At 39.3% G+C, this 20088-nt stretch overlaps 2 protein-coding genes and 2 pseudogenes across 4 annotated transcripts; 2 read left to right on the forward strand and 2 right to left on the reverse strand.

Annotated features, from left to right (window-relative positions):
- Nucleotides 1–1771: 1771 nt before the first annotated feature.
- On the reverse strand, nt 1772–2407 carry LOC149099706 (uncharacterized). The gene is made up of 2 exons (XM_089276895.1): nt 2294–2407; nt 1772–2176 (listed from the first exon to the last, which is right to left on the reverse strand). Exons 1-2 carry the CDS (start codon nt 2405–2407, stop codon nt 1772–1774), a joined length of 519 nt encoding a protein of 172 aa, XP_089133021.1.
- An 8709-nt stretch (nt 2408–11116) lies between these two features.
- On the forward strand, nt 11117–12666 carry LOC149099707 (uncharacterized). Its single transcript, XM_089277808.1, has 2 exons — nt 11117–11507; nt 11643–12666. Exons 1-2 carry the CDS (start codon nt 11344–11346, stop codon nt 11845–11847), a joined length of 369 nt encoding a protein of 122 aa, XP_089133934.1. The 5' UTR covers nt 11117–11343; the 3' UTR covers nt 11848–12666.
- A 43-nt stretch (nt 12667–12709) lies between these two features.
- LOC149099708 (uncharacterized) lies at nt 12710–17096 on the forward strand (annotated as a pseudogene). The gene is made up of 7 exons (XR_016203724.1): nt 12710–12983; nt 13285–14324; nt 14757–14866; nt 15026–15133; nt 15402–15598; nt 15708–15776; nt 16333–17096. The product of XR_016203724.1 is annotated as an uncharacterized LOC149099708 (transcript).
- On the reverse strand, nt 16740–18685 carry LOC149099709 (uncharacterized; annotated as a pseudogene). Its single transcript, XR_016203723.1, has 3 exons — nt 18430–18685; nt 18223–18324; nt 16740–17812 (listed from the first exon to the last, which is right to left on the reverse strand). The product of XR_016203723.1 is annotated as an uncharacterized LOC149099709 (transcript).
- Between the last annotated feature and the right edge of the window lie 1403 nt (nt 18686–20088).

Genomic DNA, 20088 nt, shown 5'->3' on the forward strand with positions numbered 1-20088 from the left:
AATTATCTTTACATAAGCCTATATGAAGCAAAAATTTCTGATCTGTCAGTGTTTTAATAATAAGGAATCCAGAATTTCCATACGAAGAGATTTTGTTGACTTGGTTCAGACGGTTTTTTCCAAGCAGAGCATTTCATAATCCTGTTGAGGAATCCTGACTTGGGTGAATAGTTCAATTTCCATTTGTAATTGAAACAAGTATTTATAATGAAACAAACATTACATCTAATTCAAAGTTGTATGAAAAAATTAAAGAAACGTCAAATTGAGAATGTGCATTTATTTGCTTATACAGCAAGCTTCTTCTGACCATTGACAAATTCCCAACATCCGGCCAGCAACTATGCATTGACATATTTTACTTGCTTTCATCTGTACTCTTAGTACATTATGAACCAATAAAAAGAAATGCTCAAGGCTGAAGAAACTGAAACACCATGCCTTTTGATGTGCATATTCAGAGAGATATGGGAGAGCAAGATGATTCCTGAAGCATGGAAGACTGGACTCATTGTCAAATTACCCCAAAAGGGTGATTCAGGTGACTGCAACAACTGGAGAGGCATCACTCTCCTCCCCATTACCAGCAAGATCTTCAGCAAGATCATCCATACAAGACTAGCTGAAACACTGGATGAGTACATCAGGCAGGAACAGGCAGGTTTCTGTCCTGGACACTTGTGCTCTGACCACATTTTCACCCTGAGGCAAATTCTAGAGCAGAGCAAGGAATGGAATGCTCCCCTGTATGCCAACTTTATTGACTTTGAGAAGGTGTTTGACAGCATTTACCAAGAGTCCCTGTGGAAGATATAAAGTCACTATGGAATTCCATCAAAGCTGGTAAATGTAATCAAGATGCTTCACAGTGGCTCCAAGTCCCAGGTTATTTGCAACACAGCGCTTACAGATGCCTTCAGCGTGACCACGGGTTTGAAAGAAGGATGTATTCTCTCCCCTTTCTGTTTATCTTTGGGATTGACTGGGTTTTGAAACAAGTGACTTGTGGTGGAAGAAGAGGGATTAGACGGACATTGACCAGTGTCTTGGAAGACCTTGATTATGCAGATGATATTGCGCTGTTCGCCCATGTACACCAGGGCATGCAGGCAAACACCAGTGCCTTGGCAACTACAGCAGGGAACTTAGGCCTGAAAATCAATGTTAAGAAGACAAGGCATTTGAGAATGAGTGGCAGAACCAATGAATCCATCATGGTGAGTGGGGAAGTGGTAGATGAGGTTTATCACTTTACCTACCTGGGATCTAAGGTGTCCACCAGCAGAGATGGAGGAGAAGAGATCCTAGTCCCGATTTCACAGGCAAGTCAGGCCTTTCCCTCGCTTCAAGGCATTTGGAGATCCAAGAACATCAGCCAGAAGACAAAGATCCAATTCTTCAAAAGCAATGTCTTAAGCACTCTACTGTATGGTGCAGAATCCTGGAAGATGACCAAAACCATCAGCCACAAGCTAGAAGTCTTCCAGAACAAGTGCCTACGCAGGAACAGGACCAATCACACAGCAAGTCTGGTGAAAGAAATGGAAATGGATTGGTCATGTGCTGCGCATGCCACCAGCAGCACTACCACAAATTGCCCTCAGGTGGACCCCTGATGGCCGTAGAAAGAGAGATTTCTGGTGGGTGGTTTATCTTTGGTAGCAATTTTAAAGCCAAATGTGTCTGAAGTCAGGTGCCACTGTACCCCAAGAGCTCTCTCTGTAAGGGTGTGGTTGAAGTCCAAATCTCCGATGGACGCTGTCCTATCTGACTAAGGGACAGCTTCAACGAACTTGCACTCTTTTGACAGCCACTTGCTTAGCTGGAAACCTCCTCGTTTCCAGAGTTGTGATAGCTCACTTGACAGATGGATAGCATCTCCTTCTGAATCAATGGATTTTAAGCAATTGTCCACATAGAAGTTTTGCTCCACCATTCTTACAGCCTCACTGCTGAAATCTGCTTGATTATCTGCTGTGGTCTTCTTCAATGCAAAGTTGGCACAGATAGGGCAAGATACAGCCCCAAATAGATGGACAGTCATCATGAACTCTTCTGGCTCTAGATCCAAATTTTCATGAGGCCACCAGAGGAAACATAACACCCTGTGGTCTTCGGGGTTCACATGAACCTGGTGGAACATCGCTTCCACGTCTGACATAAATGCTACCGGATCCTGGAGGAATCTTGTCAATACTCAGACAGGGGAATTTGTAAGATCCGGCCCCTGTAAGAGTTCGTTATTGAGAGACTTGCCATGGTACTTGGTGGACCAGTCAAACACAACATGTACCTTTCCTGGTTTGGCTGGATGTTGGACGGCATGGTGGGGGAGATACCATGTCTCTCCTTGTGCTTTGGCTGGCTGGCCTTTAGTTGCATATCCCTTTTTCAAGAGGTCTTCCATGCAATCTTTGTACATGGACCTCAGCTCTGGGTCTCTTGATGGGCACTGTTTTAGCAGCTTAAGGTGATGGTCAACAACTGACCTATTGTTCTCCAAACAACGAGGGTCGTTCTTCTAGGGTAAAGCAAGCTGATAGTGGCCATTCTCCAGATTGATAGAGTCCCCCATTAACTCCATGGTGTGCTCATTGATAGCTGACAGTGATCTAGAATCACTATGCTGAGTCGTTAAATTCCATGTCGCAGTAACTGTGAAACTGTTCTTTTAGCTGCAGGTCGGCCTTTATGAAGTTAGCAGTGCGAGTCTTAGTGTTTGCAACCTTGCCTAGTAGACCATTAACCACCCAACCGAGGGTGGTTCTTGTAGCGTATGGTCCTCTATTCTAACTTGGAATAACATGCTTACGCTCAAAGATTTCTGGAGTGTTGCTGCCAATGAGCAATCTGACATTTGCATCAATATTGGGGATTTTCACTTCTGAGAGATATCGCCACTTTTCAAAAACTTGTTGGTTCGAGACACTTTCAGTAGTAACAGGCAGACTTGGTCTTGTGAATACGACTGGGAATTTGAAGAGATTCTCCTCATCCAAGTCCAGTACTTCTAAACTAACAACACAACAATTAGTTTTGCTGTTCTCCTTTCCCATAGTCTTAATGACAATGTGGTTTTCTTTCCCGACAAGTTCAGTTCCTTTGCTAGCTTCTCTGCACAGAAAGATGCATTAAAGCCATTGTCCAGAAATACGTAGGTTTGAATCATTCAGTCGGAGCCTTTGCTTTCACTTTAACTGGCAAGCTAGTGAGACCGGTTGCAGATGCTTGAATTTGTTCCTTCTGCGGATCTAGAGCTTCATTTCTTCTATCGACAAAGCCGTTGTGAACCTTCTGATTGTCCACTTGCTGTGTAGCCCCTGTACCACTGGCTCTGCTGGCTCCGGAATCGATATTAGCAGTTGGTCCATTATGCTTTGGATGCAAGAAGGAGGAGTGGTTGGTGTGGACATTGCAACCAGTTACGCATCAGAGGCTTTCTTTTGGACAAGAGTTGGAGAAGTGGCCAGGCACAAGGTAGTTATTGTAAATGTTCTTGGAGCCGACGAAATTAAATCTGCCTTTCAAAGATTTCTTCTTAAACTCATCTCAATGGGACAGCCAATGTCAGCCATTACAAAGAGGACATTTCTGGTTGTTAAGATTAACTGGTGTATGGGTTTCCTGCTGTGAGACTGTGTCGATGGCAAAGTTGGAGGCCTTAGGGGGTAGCTTGCCTCTGAACTTTGATCCTCCAGAAGGTACTGGGTTGTCCTTTGTAACATTTCCAAAGATGGTGTGGCAGCACGAGCCTTTGGGGTAACAAAATTATCAGTTTGGTTGATCCTGTCAGCAACACCACGTCACTTCAGTTTCAATCTGTATGGCAGCCTGTTAATGATCATTTTTAGGGTATCTGGATTCTCCACTTTGTTGAGATAGCCCATTTCCTTTAGAGTAATGTTGCAGCCAGTGAGCAGAATCGAGAATCACCGTAGTGCAGAGCTATCCTCTGCTTTTATGGGTGGTCCCTTTGTTAACTTGTTAACATAGGCAGTAGCAATTCGGCAGCTTTGACTGTATTGTTTCTTAAGTAAACTTCTAGCTTTCTGATATCCTTCCTCAGGTTTCATAGACAAGCAGCTGGACACTAACTCTTGTACTTCTCCGGATGCATATTGTATCAGGTAGTACAATCTTGCGCTATCACTGGTGGTTTTGATTTTGATTACGTTTTGGAAGGCTCATATGAATCCCCAGTACTCAATAGGGTCTCCGCTAAAAGTAGGCACCTCTCTAGCTGAGGCAGTGTCCAGGCAAGTGTGCTCTCTTGTTGTCACTGAAGTAACTGTTGCATCATGGAATTCTGCTGGCTTTGAGCAACTAGCAACCTTTCAAGAAACGTGTCAGGCGGGCCATAATCCTCTTTTGCAGGTTCCTCTTTAACAGTAAGCAACAAAGACAGCTTGACTACTGGCTTCAGGTCATCACATGGTCAAGTGTTGGCATTCGGATTGAGAGGTTTGCTAACTTTAGGAACTTCAGTAAAATTCTGGGGCCTATTTTCGGTCGAATCCAATGTCAGCTCGTTTTTTGGCAGTCAGGATTCTGATGAGCAACCGTTTACTACACCTTTGGAGTATATAGGCTGGTTGGCAGCTGGTTCTAAAGGTCTAGGGGCTGCCATATGATCTGCCTCTGCTTCTGTGTAGACCAACTTCTCAGCTTGCGCCTTTCCAAGTTCTGTTTGGAGTTCCAAAGGTCTTCATTGTTGGATGCTTAGGTCTTCCTTTTGGAGGGCGTGGAACCTTTCAAGGCTCACAGCTTCGGCTTGTAAAACTGCTTGTTTAGCGGCGGCCTTCATCTTAGCAGCTGAAATATAACTCGCAAAAGAACTTGCGTGGGAACCAATAGACAAACTTTTTCTCAATTAGTGAGATGACTTTGAATTGGCACAAGAACCGGCGTTGCTAATTGAATCCTCAGAATGTAACTCTTGTTGAGACTGTAGTAACCTTGTTTCAATACATGTTGACAAAATCCAATTACCGACATCGTGTGCCAAATCCGTTCCTAAGAGAACTGAGGCATCATAATAATCATTTGACTCTTTCATTTTCGTTTTGTCACGAAGTTGAGAATGATAAGCGGCATGGGCTTACTTAAACTCTTGTAAGAGTTGTTTGAATTCTTCGATTTTGTCCATTACTAGATCGTAGTTGTTAGAATTCAGCATCAACCCTTTTATTTTGTTTTGGGCCTTAGTAAGAATTCCCTTCTTAGAACTTCTGCTCCTTTTAAGTGGTAGGAGTTTTTCAGGTCAAACTCCGTCCCAGTCGAGAGTAACATTTTTTAGCCTGACTCTAGAAATAGTTGGAGGTGATTCATGTTCACTATCTGTGTTTTGTTCACTTTCTCTGTCGGCCAGAAGTGGTGTAGAATTTCAACGTGCTTGTGGAACGCGATAGCTTATTGCATAAATTGAAGTGAACAACACATGTTTCCACTGTTACATTAGCTAATGCAGCCAAAGTCTTTTTAAAGGTAGAAATCCTACGATAAATGATGAACAACGCTAAACTTTGTGTCAAATTCGAACTGATGTGACTTTCCAGGAGCGAAGCCATATGTAGACTAAGACTTAAGCCCAGGAGCTTGAAACACTCAAACGCACATTGTAATGTAATTCCAAAGAAACCAGGTCACAGTAGAATCAATCGTTATAGTGTTTATTGGAAGGAAGCAATGAATCAACAATATAGGAATCAGGATAACAAAATAGAGATGTACTTGTGATGTGAAGTCGTAGTTATGGTTGTGGTTGTGATTGTGTGGTTCGAACTAAAAGCAAAATGATACAAAAGGCTTATGCAAGCTAATACTAGCTAAGATACAAAACACAAATTAAGGATACTGATGGAACATAGATCTTGAACTATTACGACACATTTATGACTAAAGATATGTAGACTTACTTTGATCTTGCTCCCGCAAGGGTAGCAATTGAAGAAACGATGGCTTAGAACGATAGCAATGACAGCGATAGCATAAAATAGCAAGAACGTAGATGGTGCAACTAAACTGATAAAAACGAGGTGTCTCTAATTACATGATTCCAAAGGTTATATTACGAAACTTGCATTGATCACAGCAATCACAGCATGAATAGCAAAAACTTAAAGAATGTACAAAATCATTAATGAGTAATAGTTATGTCAACAAAACAAAGAACAAAACGAGTTATGAATGTAACATAAAGGTCATTGCATAATAGTTTGGCAAAAGTTGAGGGTCAGGCAAATGAAGTTTAGTAAACTGTAGACGTGGTGATTTACTCAAATATAAACTAAATGTTGAAGTCATTGAAATAATGTTTAATAAAAAGCATGAGTGTTTTGTCACGTTTAAAACTTGAGGTGCAGCTGAGTGTTTTAGACTTAATAAAGCATGAACTGCTAGTTTATTGAACGGCTTCAAAAACTTGATGTAGATCTTTACATTATTATTATTCAATTGATCAGCTCACAGATAACAGACATGACACAAATAATTATTTCAATGCATTGCAATATTTTACTTTCTTAAAATCTTACATTGAACTTCTAGTTTAAGCTGTTGTAGCTGTTTAGTTGGATTTGTTTTATAATAATAAAGTATTCTTAAATGAATTAACAATATACAGGGAAAGAGTACTCTCTTCTGATTTTCAAATTACAGTGTGGCATGAAAAAATCTATTATTTACTGAATGGAGATGAAATCAAAGACGTAAGACAGGTATAAAAAGAAAACACTACATTCCTGCATTGTTATGGAAAAGTACTATACATGAAATACCAGATAGGAATTGAACCAAGGCCTGCCAAAATTTGTTTTTAGCAGTAAATTTTGAAAAAATTCAAATCGGCTGAGTTTGTTCATGTGAAAATGCAAGAAAATGTGACACTGTTATAATATTATATCATAGCTGGGGCAGTGCGGTCACATGTAGATGGAAGTATTTTACAAAGATACTGTAGCTCTGTTTTGGTCCAAATATTCAATTCCATGATGTGACAGTGCCCCTTTAGCAACTTGGAATTAATTTGCAGAAGTCTCATCTAACTTAAAAAAAAATACTTTCTTGTGAAAATTAATTTCATACTGACTTCGAAACTTTCTCTGAGCCTGCAGGCAGCTGAGAGCAGTAAGAGGAGGCTGTATTTCTTACAGTACATTCAACACCTCTGACTGGGACAAGAACTGTACAGTTAATAATACTACAAATCAAGTGTATTTTTTGGGAGTAAGAAGAATGCCATCTTTTGCTGTTTCCATCGTATAAGAAATTGATGTGTCCCACTCAAGCAGATAGTGCAATTTTGAGAACTTCACTCATATTTTTGTACTCAGGCTAGTTTATGTGACTTCCTATACATATACAGTTTGTAGGCAGGGCCCTTGATACATTATTGTCAGTGTGTTTTGGGGTGGACTCTTCATGAATCCCTATTCCTGCACATGAAACAAGCAACTATTGATTCTGTATTGCTACTATATTTATTAGTTGAGGAATATTGGAATTCTGTGGGAGTAATATTTAGAAAAAATGTGGACTATCTAGAGAAAATCTCTGGAATTCTTTGTGGGTAAACAGAAATTGTAGGAAATTCTTCAATAGTAAACACATACATAACATTAAGTGCATTTCTTGGGGGGAACCCATGTCTGACCAGTACATTTTAACGGATTTATTTACAGATACATATGTACAGAAACAGTGAAAAGCCATATGCATCATTCCTTGACCAAGGAGATACACTACAAATGAACACAGACTTGGATACTAAAAATATCTGTCCAAAATCAAAAACAGGCATAGCCTGTTCCAGGTCTCCTGGGCATCATCTGATGCTATTGCACAAAGAGAACAACAGAGGAGGAATAATGGTACAAATGGCAATGACAACCAGGCAAATTCCCCTTCTACTGCAGTGGGAACAGGTATAAGGACATAAACCACCAATTATCATCAGACTTTAGTGAGCACAACTGAGGTTCATGCCACACAAGCCTGAGTTTTGTTGAATGTAGCTCCTGTGACTGTCACTGCTGAGAATGACAATTCCCTTTCTACATATGCATCCCCATGCAATGGCTGCACTGACACTCTTATCGATCCCCAGCTTGCAGATCAGCTCAATCTAGAAGGAACTTTGCAACAAATTGGTATCAAGACTATTAGGAAGAGCAAGGAATTGATCGAAAGTCAACGGGTACTATTTACTCGCAGTCCCGTGGACGGATGTCGCAGAGATATTGAGGCCAATGAAGCCTATGTACTCCAACACTTAAATCAGTCAGGGCAGATTTTACCAGAGACTGTGGATGTTTCGGAGTATCCACACTTGAAAGACCTGACATTCCCAGATGTCAACATTAAGCGAGTATCGATAATCATAGGGAAAAATGTACCTGTTGCACATTAACAAGATGACGTCATGATCCCACCAGACAACAGCGATCCTCTTGGTTATTTGTTTCCGCTTAGCTGGAGTATTGCAGGCCCTTTGACTTGCAATGACAGAGGGCAAATATCAGTCATCTTTCTTTCAGTTGGTATTGAAGATCAAATTGAACCCTTCTAGAAAATTGAGGACTACAGAACCTTAGAGGCAGATGACAAACCACTGTTAATTGAGGACAAGCGAGACACAACAAGATTTGTAGATGGCTATTGTGCAGTTGGTCTCTTGTGGAAGGAAGATCAGCCACAGTTACCCAACAACTGCACTCTGGCTGAAAGATGAGTGGAGCTGCTTAGGCATCAGCTAAGAAAGCCAGGAAATGATGAAATTGCCCCAAAGTACAGAACATATCAAAAGTACATATCAAAAGGCTATGCCTATAAGTTAACCACCGAAGAAGCAGCTAAAGAGAGTTCACATTCCTGGTATTTACCCCACCATCCAGTGATGAATCCCAGCAAACCTGGAAAACTTTGTATTGTCTTTGATGCAGCAGCAGAATATGAAGGCACATTCCTCAACAAAGAGCTTTTTCAAGGCCCGAACATGACCAATAGTCTTGTTGGAGTACTGTGGCCCTTTTGCAGTGGAAAGATTGGACATACAGGTGAAATGAAAAGAGCTTTGTGTGAATGAAGCATATTAAGGATTTTTGATGTACTATGGCAGGAGAAAGTACATGTTTTTTAAATGACATACATGTTGCTATATCACTGATCTTGTAATTTGCTCGTGTAAGGTATTTAAAAAATGCTTTTAGAGGGTTTTCCAACAAAAATAGGAAAAATAGAGACCACTGTTTTTTCAAAAAAAAAGAAATGTAAATGATAAAAATATTTCAAATTTTTGCACAGCCACATGTCTTGATTATTGCATGCAGTACTTTGATACTATCAACTTTTTTCACTAGCAAACAGTCTAGCAAAAATGAGCAGAGGTTGATTGTAAACAATTTTTAGGTTTACAATGCGTTAATTCAAGAGGGTATACAAGAAAGTAGGTATACATTCTGTGGAGCAAATAGAAAAGTCCATTCCTGATAGTTCTGGGAAGAATTGGTAGATTACATTTAACTGATTGACAGTGAGTGCAGCTTTGGAGCCTTTCCCAAAATACATTGAGGTCAATGAAACAAGTTCCATCTGGAATAGCTTCTTCTCTTTCAGTGGCAGCCTGTTATATAACACAAAAATGGATGGTTCTGGTAATTTCACCTCTGTGTATATAAAATTGTAAAGTGCCCATACCTCAGTACTCCTTGTTTCTCATTTAGAGGGCAGTTTGTTTTTGTCAGTACATTTTTCAAACTCCAGTTTCCTTTTAGCGATGTAGTTTCGATATCCACGTCTCATGTGGTCCAGATTTTTTTGAGTTCCTTTTGTCCTGGGTTTCACGAGAAGACAATGACTGACATATGATGAAGACAGTGAATTACCTTTTTCTTTATTTACCAAAACAGGGTCCCATGCAACGAAAAAAGTTGCATTTCGAGCTTCCAGCAATTTTGTGAATTTTTATTGGGACAATGTTATGAAACAGAGAAGCCATGTTTGCTTCTATTTTTTCGCGTGGATGTCGCATGGATTTAAAATCTCCTGCCATACTAGTGCCCAGCTTGCGGGCGGTCTTAAAACTCTAGGGAGCCTCCTTAACAGCTCATCCCTTCTAACCTTCCGTTATGAGCTTACTTCTTTATCTTCAGAAGGAAAGAGGCATGATGCTGCAATGCTTGCTAATTCTAACCTCCTTAACGTCTTGGAGCAGTATGCTGTATCTCCAACCGGACAGACAATGTGCATATATGGGGACCCCACCTATCCTCTAAGAGTAAATCTCATGGCCCCCTTTAGAGGTGCTGCCCTAACAGCACAGCTTCAACAAATCTATGTCCAATGTACAAACGTCTGTTGAGTGGTTGTTTGGAGACACTGTTGAGTATTTCAAGTTTATGGACTTTAAGAAAAACTTTAAAATCAGTCCTAGCTCAATTGGAAAATTATATGTTTTATGTGCCCTGTTCAGGAATGCATCAACTTGCCTTTATGGGAATTTGACATCAAGCTTCTTCAAGCTAGATCCACTACACTTGAGGAATATTTGCTTGAACAAAATTTTATTTACATTTCCATGGAAAGTTCTTAACATTTAAATAATTTCAGGACAAATTTAAGATCAAGTGTAATTTCTTAAACTACCTAGAGGTTGTTTGTGCAATTCCCAAGCATCTACTACATAAGGCAAAATCCTTAGGCAGGCGAGAAAGCCTTGCAGCTGATAAAACAACCTTTCTCCTGACGCCATCATTAAATATTGATCTTTACAAAATGAAGTGCAAAGATTACAATTGGCTCTATATCAATGGTACTACCTGTACTGCCACAGGACCTAAAAAATGGGAAAAAGAACTAAAATCAGGGAATATTGGGAGGAAGGCAAAATTTAATAACATTGGAACAATATGCCATCAAAACAGATTACGAGAATTCTATTTTAAGTTACTCCATAGACTAACTGTTACTAAGAAGGAGCTGTGCATCTATGGTGTAAATGATGAAAACAGTTGCCCATACTGTAAAGAGCCAGACTCTTCTCCATACTACTGCCACTACACTCAAACGTTTTATGTTAAAGGCCCAGTTTCACCCTTAATGCATTGCGCGCCTCTCCCTTCACTAATGAATTTTGTGTAGTTGAAAATTATCTGTGAAGTGAATCACTCCATAATCCATTTCAATCCGTGGTTATTTTTCCATGTCAGTTTCTGTAATTAATGTAAATAGGTTTCTTTGTTATTATATTCTTCCTTTTCATCGATATTTCAGATAAAGTTTTTAAATAAGATGTTCAGTTCGATCATTTTGTGTGAGCATCTAGCTGTGGTGTGACTGAGATCAGTAATGGCGGATAAGGAGAGAACTGCGCACGTTGGAAGGCCCCATTTACCGGGTTCTGCTAAGTATATTCGTCTTCGCCAGTCTGTATTTAATCTTTGGAGAGAGAAGAAAGACATTCTGGGGAAGTTCACGGATAGCGAATTTGCAGAATATCTTCTACATCGAAGGTAAGCTTGCTTTACATAAGCTTTTGACTGCGTATAAAAATAAACGTTCTTGTTGTTTGGGCAATGGAACCTAAGCTTATATTGCTGCTACTGAGGTGGTAACTTATGCAAATTTGTGTTTGCATTTTGCTTTAGAGCTGATGGAGACCCTTCTCCCAGTGGGGATGAGTTACCTTCGTATGATCTTGGTAAGCATACACAACTTGTGGAAATAAGTCTTCACACCGGCGGTTACCTTTGTCTCCCTTTATCTCAGATCATAAAAAGTGTTGAAATTTGTTTTCGTTATTCTCTTCTTGTAGTTGTCTTAGCAGCCCGTATTTTTTCTTTTATAACTTGATTTATTACATTAGAACATGTTAAAAAAGCCTTGGTGTCACTGTCTTTTTCAGGCTCTATTGCACCTCTAAGTTCGACCCCTGTTCGTGTGATGCCTCGTCGGCAGCGTCCTCTTGATTCTCCAAACCTCTCAAACTCATAAGTCCATCTCTTTTTGTATTTAAGGTCATTTTGCTAAAGCTTTTTTTGTGTAAATGTTGTTGTAAAAATATGGACTAAAGAAGACTAGAGTGACTAGTCAAATAGTTTGAAGCATTATTTTTATAAGCTTACTGGTTTACTGTAAAATATGTATGGGTTATCGACCAAGTGTAAGGTCAAGATGGCTGGATACTGGCCAAGTTCTTTTTGTGTGTGTGTGTGTATGGACCAAGACAAAGTCAAGGTCCATAAACTCACAAAAAAATAAATGAGTCCAATAGCGAGCCATCTTGACCAAACAAAGAAAAAAAAAGGATTTATTATTTTGCTTTCGGTGAAATTTTTCTTGCAGGACGCAGCGGGTAGTCCTGAGCAGCCAAAATAGTTCCATCAATATTTTCATGATAGTACACAATAACAAATTTTGTGTTGTCCCTAGGAATGTTGATGGGTGTGACCTCTGTTGGTGAATGCACATCCATGCAGAGTGTTCAGTTGCAGAGAGCAAACATCTCCTTTGGCACAGTTGTTGGAAATCCCTTTTCAGTGTTGCGACAGGACGGAGACATAAATGATGGTGATGATGCTGCCTCAGTTGGTTCTGACAACTCCACAAGTCACTAATTATTTTGGGGTTGCCAAGTGCATTGTCATTGAAATATGAATGATTCATATTTGCTTGATGGTACATTATCAGTTTGGTTTCCAAAAGTTGTTTTGGATTCTGTGTTACCTATTTTCTGTCAAATATATTACATACCAAAATACTTATATTTCTTTGAGATACCGATAAACTATTGTTGTTGATGATGTTGTTTTGCTGAAAATTGTGACTTGATCTATGTTAATGTCCATTCTTACTTTCTTTGGTAGGATGCACTCTGTTATTGATCAGCTGAGATGCAGTGACACCGATTCTGATGACAGTGATGAGCTTGACAGTAGTGATGAAGATGATGGCTGTTTTGATTTAAGGGTTAATGGCGCAATGCAGAGGTGAGTACCATTATTTCTTTCTAGTTTGCTCTCTATTCAGTAGCTGTAATGAATGAGGTGCTGCTCAAAGGTACAGTAGCACAATGAGGATTCAATATTATTGTAGAAAAGTGTAGTTGCTATTCTGCTGAACTCTGTCTTATACCTAGTGTCAGTATTTTAAATTGTAAAAGAAGTTTTCATTTTTTGGGTAGTAATTAAGAGCAAATCAAAACAGCAACTGAAAATTATGAATGTAGGAATAAGGAAGGGTTTCTACATACAAGTTGCACAAGTTGATTTTTTCTTCATTTGCTTATAGTCATGAATTGGAACTTGACAATGATGATGACACCAAGTTGGTTTGTGAAGATATGGAGATAAGTGTTGAAGATGATGTGCGTACAATCACCATGGTGGAAGATGTGGTCAGTGTGTCACAGATGTCCTTACCAACTTTACAACCTGTACCTGCTGAGGAGGAAGCTGTTATTATGGATGATGTTGTACAAGCTCCCCAAGATTGTGGTATAGCCATTGAGTCAGCACCAAATGAAGAGCCATCTACTTCTAGGAAAGTTATTGACAACAGGGAGAAGCTGTTACTTGACTTAGAAAATTCATTGGCCAAACTGACTTACATCAGTAATGAATTAAAAGAATTTGCAGTTCTTCATGAAAGAAGTCGCTTCATTGTTTCAGCGGAAAAACTACTGGAGCTGGCTGGGTCTAACTGCACAGTGGAGACTGATGGGCATGTGTGCAGTGGCCCAATGACCCATGAGACCAAGACTGGGAGTGGGAATCTGGAGTTGCTCTCAAAATGTACCAATGGCCACAGCAAAAAGTGGGTGTCCTCCGAGGTGCTTACCCAAAAAAGGAATCAATCTATTTATCTAAATGATTCCTTGTCGCCTGCAGTGATTATCATCTCAGGCAACAACTACGAGAAATTCAGCCTGCTTTGTAAAGCCCTTGGCCTAAATGTGGTGGGACGAAACACATTTATGCGTTTCCAGAAGCATTGTGCTGCGCCAGTGGTGGAGGAGGTATGGATGGAAATGAATGAGATAGTGAAGAAGCTATTTGAAGAGTATGAGGATGTGTGCCTATGTGGAGATGGTCGAAATGACTCTCCAGGTCACAGTGCCCGCTACTGCGTTTACACCCTCATGGAGCAATTCACCAACATTGTAGTCAACTTTGAAGTCATAGACAAAAGAGAGACTGGAGGCAACTCCACTGGAATGGAAAAAGAGGCACTGAGAAGGTTACTGAAGAGAATGGCAACCATATTTCCATTTGACGAAACAATGACAGATGCCTCCCCAACAATCATCAAACTTGTCGGGGATTTAAAAGGTGTGTAAATCAATGATAAAATTTTGTTTGCCAAAACCTAAGTGGTTGTCTCTAGAGGAGGTCCATTTGCTGGCCTCAATTTTTCATATATACAAGTGGGATCCATAAAACCCTACCTGAGGGAAAAAAAAAAAGAAATTGTCACAAATTCTCAAAAACAATGCAACATGATTTTAGTGTATTCTTATTTGGTATATGACCCTTTTCTTCCACTAGTTAGCTTTTGCAACAGTTGATGACAACAAATCTTTATTTTGTACTCTCTCAGATTTACAAATATAAGAAGAAAAAACAAATACCAATAAATCGATTAATTAATGTCAGGTTTAATATTTTTAGATGTATGGTGAGCATGACCACTTAGACATAGCAAGAGTTATTCATGGTTTATGTAGTTTGTTCTAATGTTTATTTTTCTTTTGATGTTAACAGAAAAGTTTCCCCAACTGATGGAGCTATTCCATTCGCTTGATATATGGCACAAGGCCAAGAAGCTGAACAAAGCTCTTCATCAGCTAAGTCCAGGGAGTAGTTTTAAGAATGTTCTATTATTTCAGTTTCCATCCTTCACTTACATAGCAAGCAAACCTGGTCATACAGGACTTTGAACAGCCTCTTTTGCAAATTAAATCTGTATAGAATTGCAGGATCATGAAATGTGCTATGTATCAATTAATAATTTCAAATTTTTGCTGCATTAGGCTGCCAAGATTAAAGGCTGTGGTGAGCTGCAGGATTGGATTGACTGTATTGTAAATCATTTTTGGTTTTGCAGTCAAGATTGTAGTGGAAGTGTTGAAGAGCTGAAGGTGCTGCACTATTTCTTTTTCCTTTAGGAGTAATTGTATCTAAACTACTTTCTCTTCCATGGAGTGTCTTGAGAGGGAGAAGAGAATTGAGATTGTATTGTACATGTACATTGTAATAATTGATATCAACATCCGAATACAATGTTTGACTTAAGGCATTGAACTGCTCTCAACGACTGCTATCATAGATTGTGCAAGTTCTGTTTGTAGCATACAATTTTGTACTACATTGTTGTAATTATTCTTAATACTTTCACTTCCAAAAAAGGAAACTTGGCATGATGTACTCCATCATGTCTGTGGAGAGCACACATGGGCCACAGGGCAGTGCAAGCATGATCCTATCAATGACATGGAAAGCAACAAGAAGTACTTGGAAAAGGGGTCCAAAGCCATGACTGCACTACGCAAGATAGTGCTTGATCCAAAATGACTCAATACACTTCACTACTACGTGAGATTCAGGTACTTGCCAGGGGCTAGTGGGGGAATATGTTGAAACAGTTAGGTACGATTATCTTGGATTGTTTCCTAAATGATTGATTGGATCAGAGCAGTTTCTTGTCCATTTCAGACATACCAGCGTGTTGGAGTCATATAACAGCATGATGACAAAATATGTTCCAAAAAGAATGGCATTTGAGTAAGTAACAAAGTTAACATATTAAGATTAAATATTTCGAATTCCCTATTACATGCAAGGCTCTGCTTGTTGAGTCCCCGCGGGGTTAAACAGTGTGAGTAATGAACAAAGAAATTTGAGCAACAACTAAATAATATTGTGGTCCTTTGTTAGTTTCCCAATACAGACTTTATATTCATCTTAATTTAGTGTAGTGTGGTCTGCAAGTGTAGTCATGATTACACTGGAACCATTAACAACTTTGAGCTTGTCTGGAAATAAAATTGTTGAAAAGAAGCTGATTATTTTGCTGCACAATGTTGCTTTTATAACATTGGAGTTGTTCACTTCATTGAAGCGGTTTTCAGTTGGGTGTTGAGAGTAATCAGGCAGTTACTTTTGTTTTGGTTTCACTAGAATGGCTTATAAGTCTACTGGTAATTGTTAAGTAATTGGTTTGGTTTTGGTTTTACAACACTCAATTTAAAACCACTATAGATTCAAGTGAAACCAATTTATTGATTTAATTTGTGTGTTACAGGTAATAACTATGTCTTATCTGATCACCTTCTACTAGGTATCCTTACTTCATCATGAGAGTGACTTTGGCTGCAATTGACCACAACATGCACTTGTCAAGAAAATCAAAACTAACCAAAGCAGGAAAAGAGCAAGGCCACAGAAAATATTCAAAAAGGTTTCAAAAATTTCTTGCCAAAATTGTGAAAGAAGAAAAGTCTTTCAGTTATTTCCCGTTCCTTGTAGCAAAAATGCTGCACAGGTGCTCCATGTATGAGGGCAGTTTCACATTGCCTTCTCATAGAATAAATTAATTTGATCCAAAGCAAATTGCCCCCACTATTTGAATGAAGGAGCCCCCACCAACTGAAGAGTTGATGAAAGGACCTTCTCATTTTGAAAAGAAGGTAAAATGAGAGCATTGGAACTATGTCACAGCATGCTAAATCTTTCTACATCAGAAACTGTTTCTAAAATGTTCATGTATTTATTAAAATTTTGTACAAATGAACTAAGGGCTTTCCCTTTTACATGGAAAAGTTTGAACAAAACAATATTTCGTATTCATGGTAAGTCCTAGCAGGTGCACAAGCAGGGAAAAAGTCCCATTTCAAATGGGATTTGTTATTTTAGACATCTACAGCAAGCTGATGGACTGAATTTCTTTTAGTAATAACAAAGGAAAGCTAGCAATAGTTTTTAATTACATCAGTGTTTAACAAAAATTAATATAAATCCAGTACTTATGTGCAGAAAAAAGTAGGTTTCTTTGAATGTATAGAAATAGCAACATCAGAATAAAAATTGTCTTGATGAAGTTCATTTTCTGTTCAAGACTTTTGTGTTAATCTCCCTACTAAACAAAATGGCCATTTAAACTGTTAACAATGATATTGATGACCACAGGTATCAGGTGTCCAGTGTCCATTTTTAGTAATGCTTGGCCAGACTACCTAATTAATGATCCAGACCCAGGTAAAATTGGGCACAGAAGGGAATATGTGTTGCTGATCAGGCTGATAATATGCAGTACGCATGAGTGACAGCTGTTCACATGTCAGTTATTTCTAAATCCCATGTATCTCCCATCAGGAGAAGGGTATGCTTGTCGAATCATCCTTACTGCACAGGCAGGTAGGACGCGTCTGTTCCCTCTACCCAATTTCCCATATTTCCAGAGAGCGAACTGGCGATAGGCTGCTTTGCGGAAGCTTTCCATGGAAAAATTGAATTCATCAGCTGATATCACAACGTGCCTTTATGCACACTTCAAGAATGTCTCTATCCAAGCAAATGTTATTAAAGGTTCTATAAGAAGTGATGCACTGGCATTTCTTGCAACAGACATTTTCTTGCTCTGTTTCCATTGGTACACAAATGCGACACTGGCACCATGGAAGGTCAGTTAGAGGTGTAGGCTCTTTGGGTATGTTGTCTGCAACTAGTTGTTTAGCAAAGTCCAAACTGCCCCTGCCCATACTCAGTAATTTAACCAGCAAGTCATCCTTTGTAGGGTTGTCCAGGGATTGAATGAATTCCTAGCAAGAAATTTTAAAAATATTCTAATAAAGATAATTGAATCTACCATACAGTGAATGCCAGCCCAGTGGCTGAAATGAGTACATATATCAATTTAATTTTTTACTAGTACTTAGATAGTTTTGAGATGCATTTGTGATTCAAAGGCAATCAAGTTATTTTCACTTGCACATCATGACCCCAACAGGGCAAACAGTTCTTTGAAGTGTGGAAATATACAAAATCCCAGTGGTTTATCTGAACAAGCATTTTCTTTTCTTCCTTTTGCGCAGTTAATTTTTTTACAATAACTATCAATACCAGGTGCATTGAAAGTAATTAGTGTGATCAATTGTGTAAACGAACTTGAAATTTACAGATAGATGCCACCATTACATATCTGAGCATCGGCTGTGTAATGAAAATTTACCTGGATTTGTGCGGTGGACTGCTGAACTTCGGCCTCCAAACGTTCGGCACCATCAGGAATTATATTTTCCTGGCCTCTTTGTGCGACTGCTGCTGTTGATACCTGTCCGTAGATGAAATTACAAATAAATTAGTGCTAGAAGAATAGTTAAATTATTGTGACAGAAAATTCATTTGTAAGCTTTTGTATCATACGGCAGTCTCGTACCTGATTTTTGCACTTGGACTTGACACATTTACAAGAGTCAGCACAATTGAGGTCGGCTGCTTTGCACAGACACGTTCCTTTTCCTCTCTTCCGTGCACATTGCCTAGAACAAATACAGGTTACTCTTTCGTTTTCTCCACCCTGATAAAGAAACAATTTAGGACCTGTGATGAAATAATTATAACGTAAATACAGCGGCCACGTGAAATGGCCATTTTGAAATATCTCACCTCTGCAGTTACGCCTACATCTTCCTCGTTGTCCTCTTCATTTGAGTCCGATGCTGAGCTATAAAAATTTACAAGTGTGCTTGCGGCATCTTTTGGAAAGCTATCCATGAACCACAGATCCGGCAAACTATTGGAATACTAGTTATCAGCCAACAAAGTGAAAGATATGATCTTACAGTGGCGCGCTTCGAACCGACAAGAAACAGAGGAAACCCGCGATAAGCAAAGAGCCAATCAGAAATCATTTCGTCATTTGAAAACAATAACAAACGGCTGCAATGCCGAATGGGTGAAACTGGGCCTTTAAAGTTGTTGATTGGTTTAATGCACTCCCTTCATAAATTACAGAACGCTCTCCGAATTCCAAAATCATTCAGTAATCCACACCCCCTTTTTTCCCCAGATTTCCACTTTTCACATGTAGTTCAGCCATCTACATTGCAAACCTCTCCACTTCTTCCAACAAAGGAGATTTCATACCTCAACATTCTCGAAGAATTTTTTTCTGATAATTTTCAGGGACACAACTGTCTACAGGGCTCGAAACTGCATCTGATACGATCACATGCATTTTTCACTAAATGTTCCACAAAAAATTCTCCTCTTCAGTCACAATTTTGCATCCTCCACATAATCTGAGCTTTTTTCTGCATAAAATAGAAATACTGTTTCATATTAGCGATAAATCAGCTGCTTCCCATCCCTACAAGTACAAATTCCAAAGAGATTGATTATTCTGAGGTAGTTTTTCTCCAAATACAGCGACAAAAACACGCCATTTCAGTCATGATGAATTTTAACCTCCAGGCGTTCCAACCTACTTTAGGAGAAGAGCCTAGACACTAGTTTTTCATCATGCCATGTAATGCCTCCTTACTAAGTTACGCAAGTCCCATGAACTGGAGCGCACGCTCCGCAATCCATCAGAAGGAGGTCATTTCGAGACAACTTCCGATGATGAAATCCGATGTCGCCTGAGGTCGCCATTGTATTGCAAGCCTGTAATTGGCATTTTAGACATCCAAACCAGGACAGGAAGATAAAACCACCTTCATTTAGAAATTCATTGAAATACTGAAAGAAATGTAACATTTTCTTTTGTTCCGCAAAACTGACAAACCTCCTTTTCATGGATGGTTGATCACAGCTACAACGTTGCGAAATCACACGGCAATCTCTGAAAAGGAGGCTATTGAATCACCGGAAATGGAAAGGTTCTGGTTGATTAAATGTCAGACAAATAAAGGCGGAAAAATCGTAGTGACCCGTTTCAAAAATTCAATGTCTTTCCCCTCGTAGAGTCTCGGGACATTTTTCTATTGCATTCATTACAACAGTTATTAAGTGGTTTCGAGGACAAAATTGTTGTTTCACAAATGGCAAGGAAACTTAATCTCCAGGCAGTGAGTTTTTTGTTTCCAGTTCAGTT

Source organism: Orbicella faveolata, unplaced genomic scaffold (assembly GCF_042242905.1).
Source record: "Orbicella faveolata isolate gen_17 unplaced genomic scaffold, um_ofav_v1 contig_46, whole genome shotgun sequence".
Taxonomy (NCBI): Eukaryota; Metazoa; Cnidaria; class Anthozoa; order Scleractinia; family Merulinidae; genus Orbicella; species Orbicella faveolata.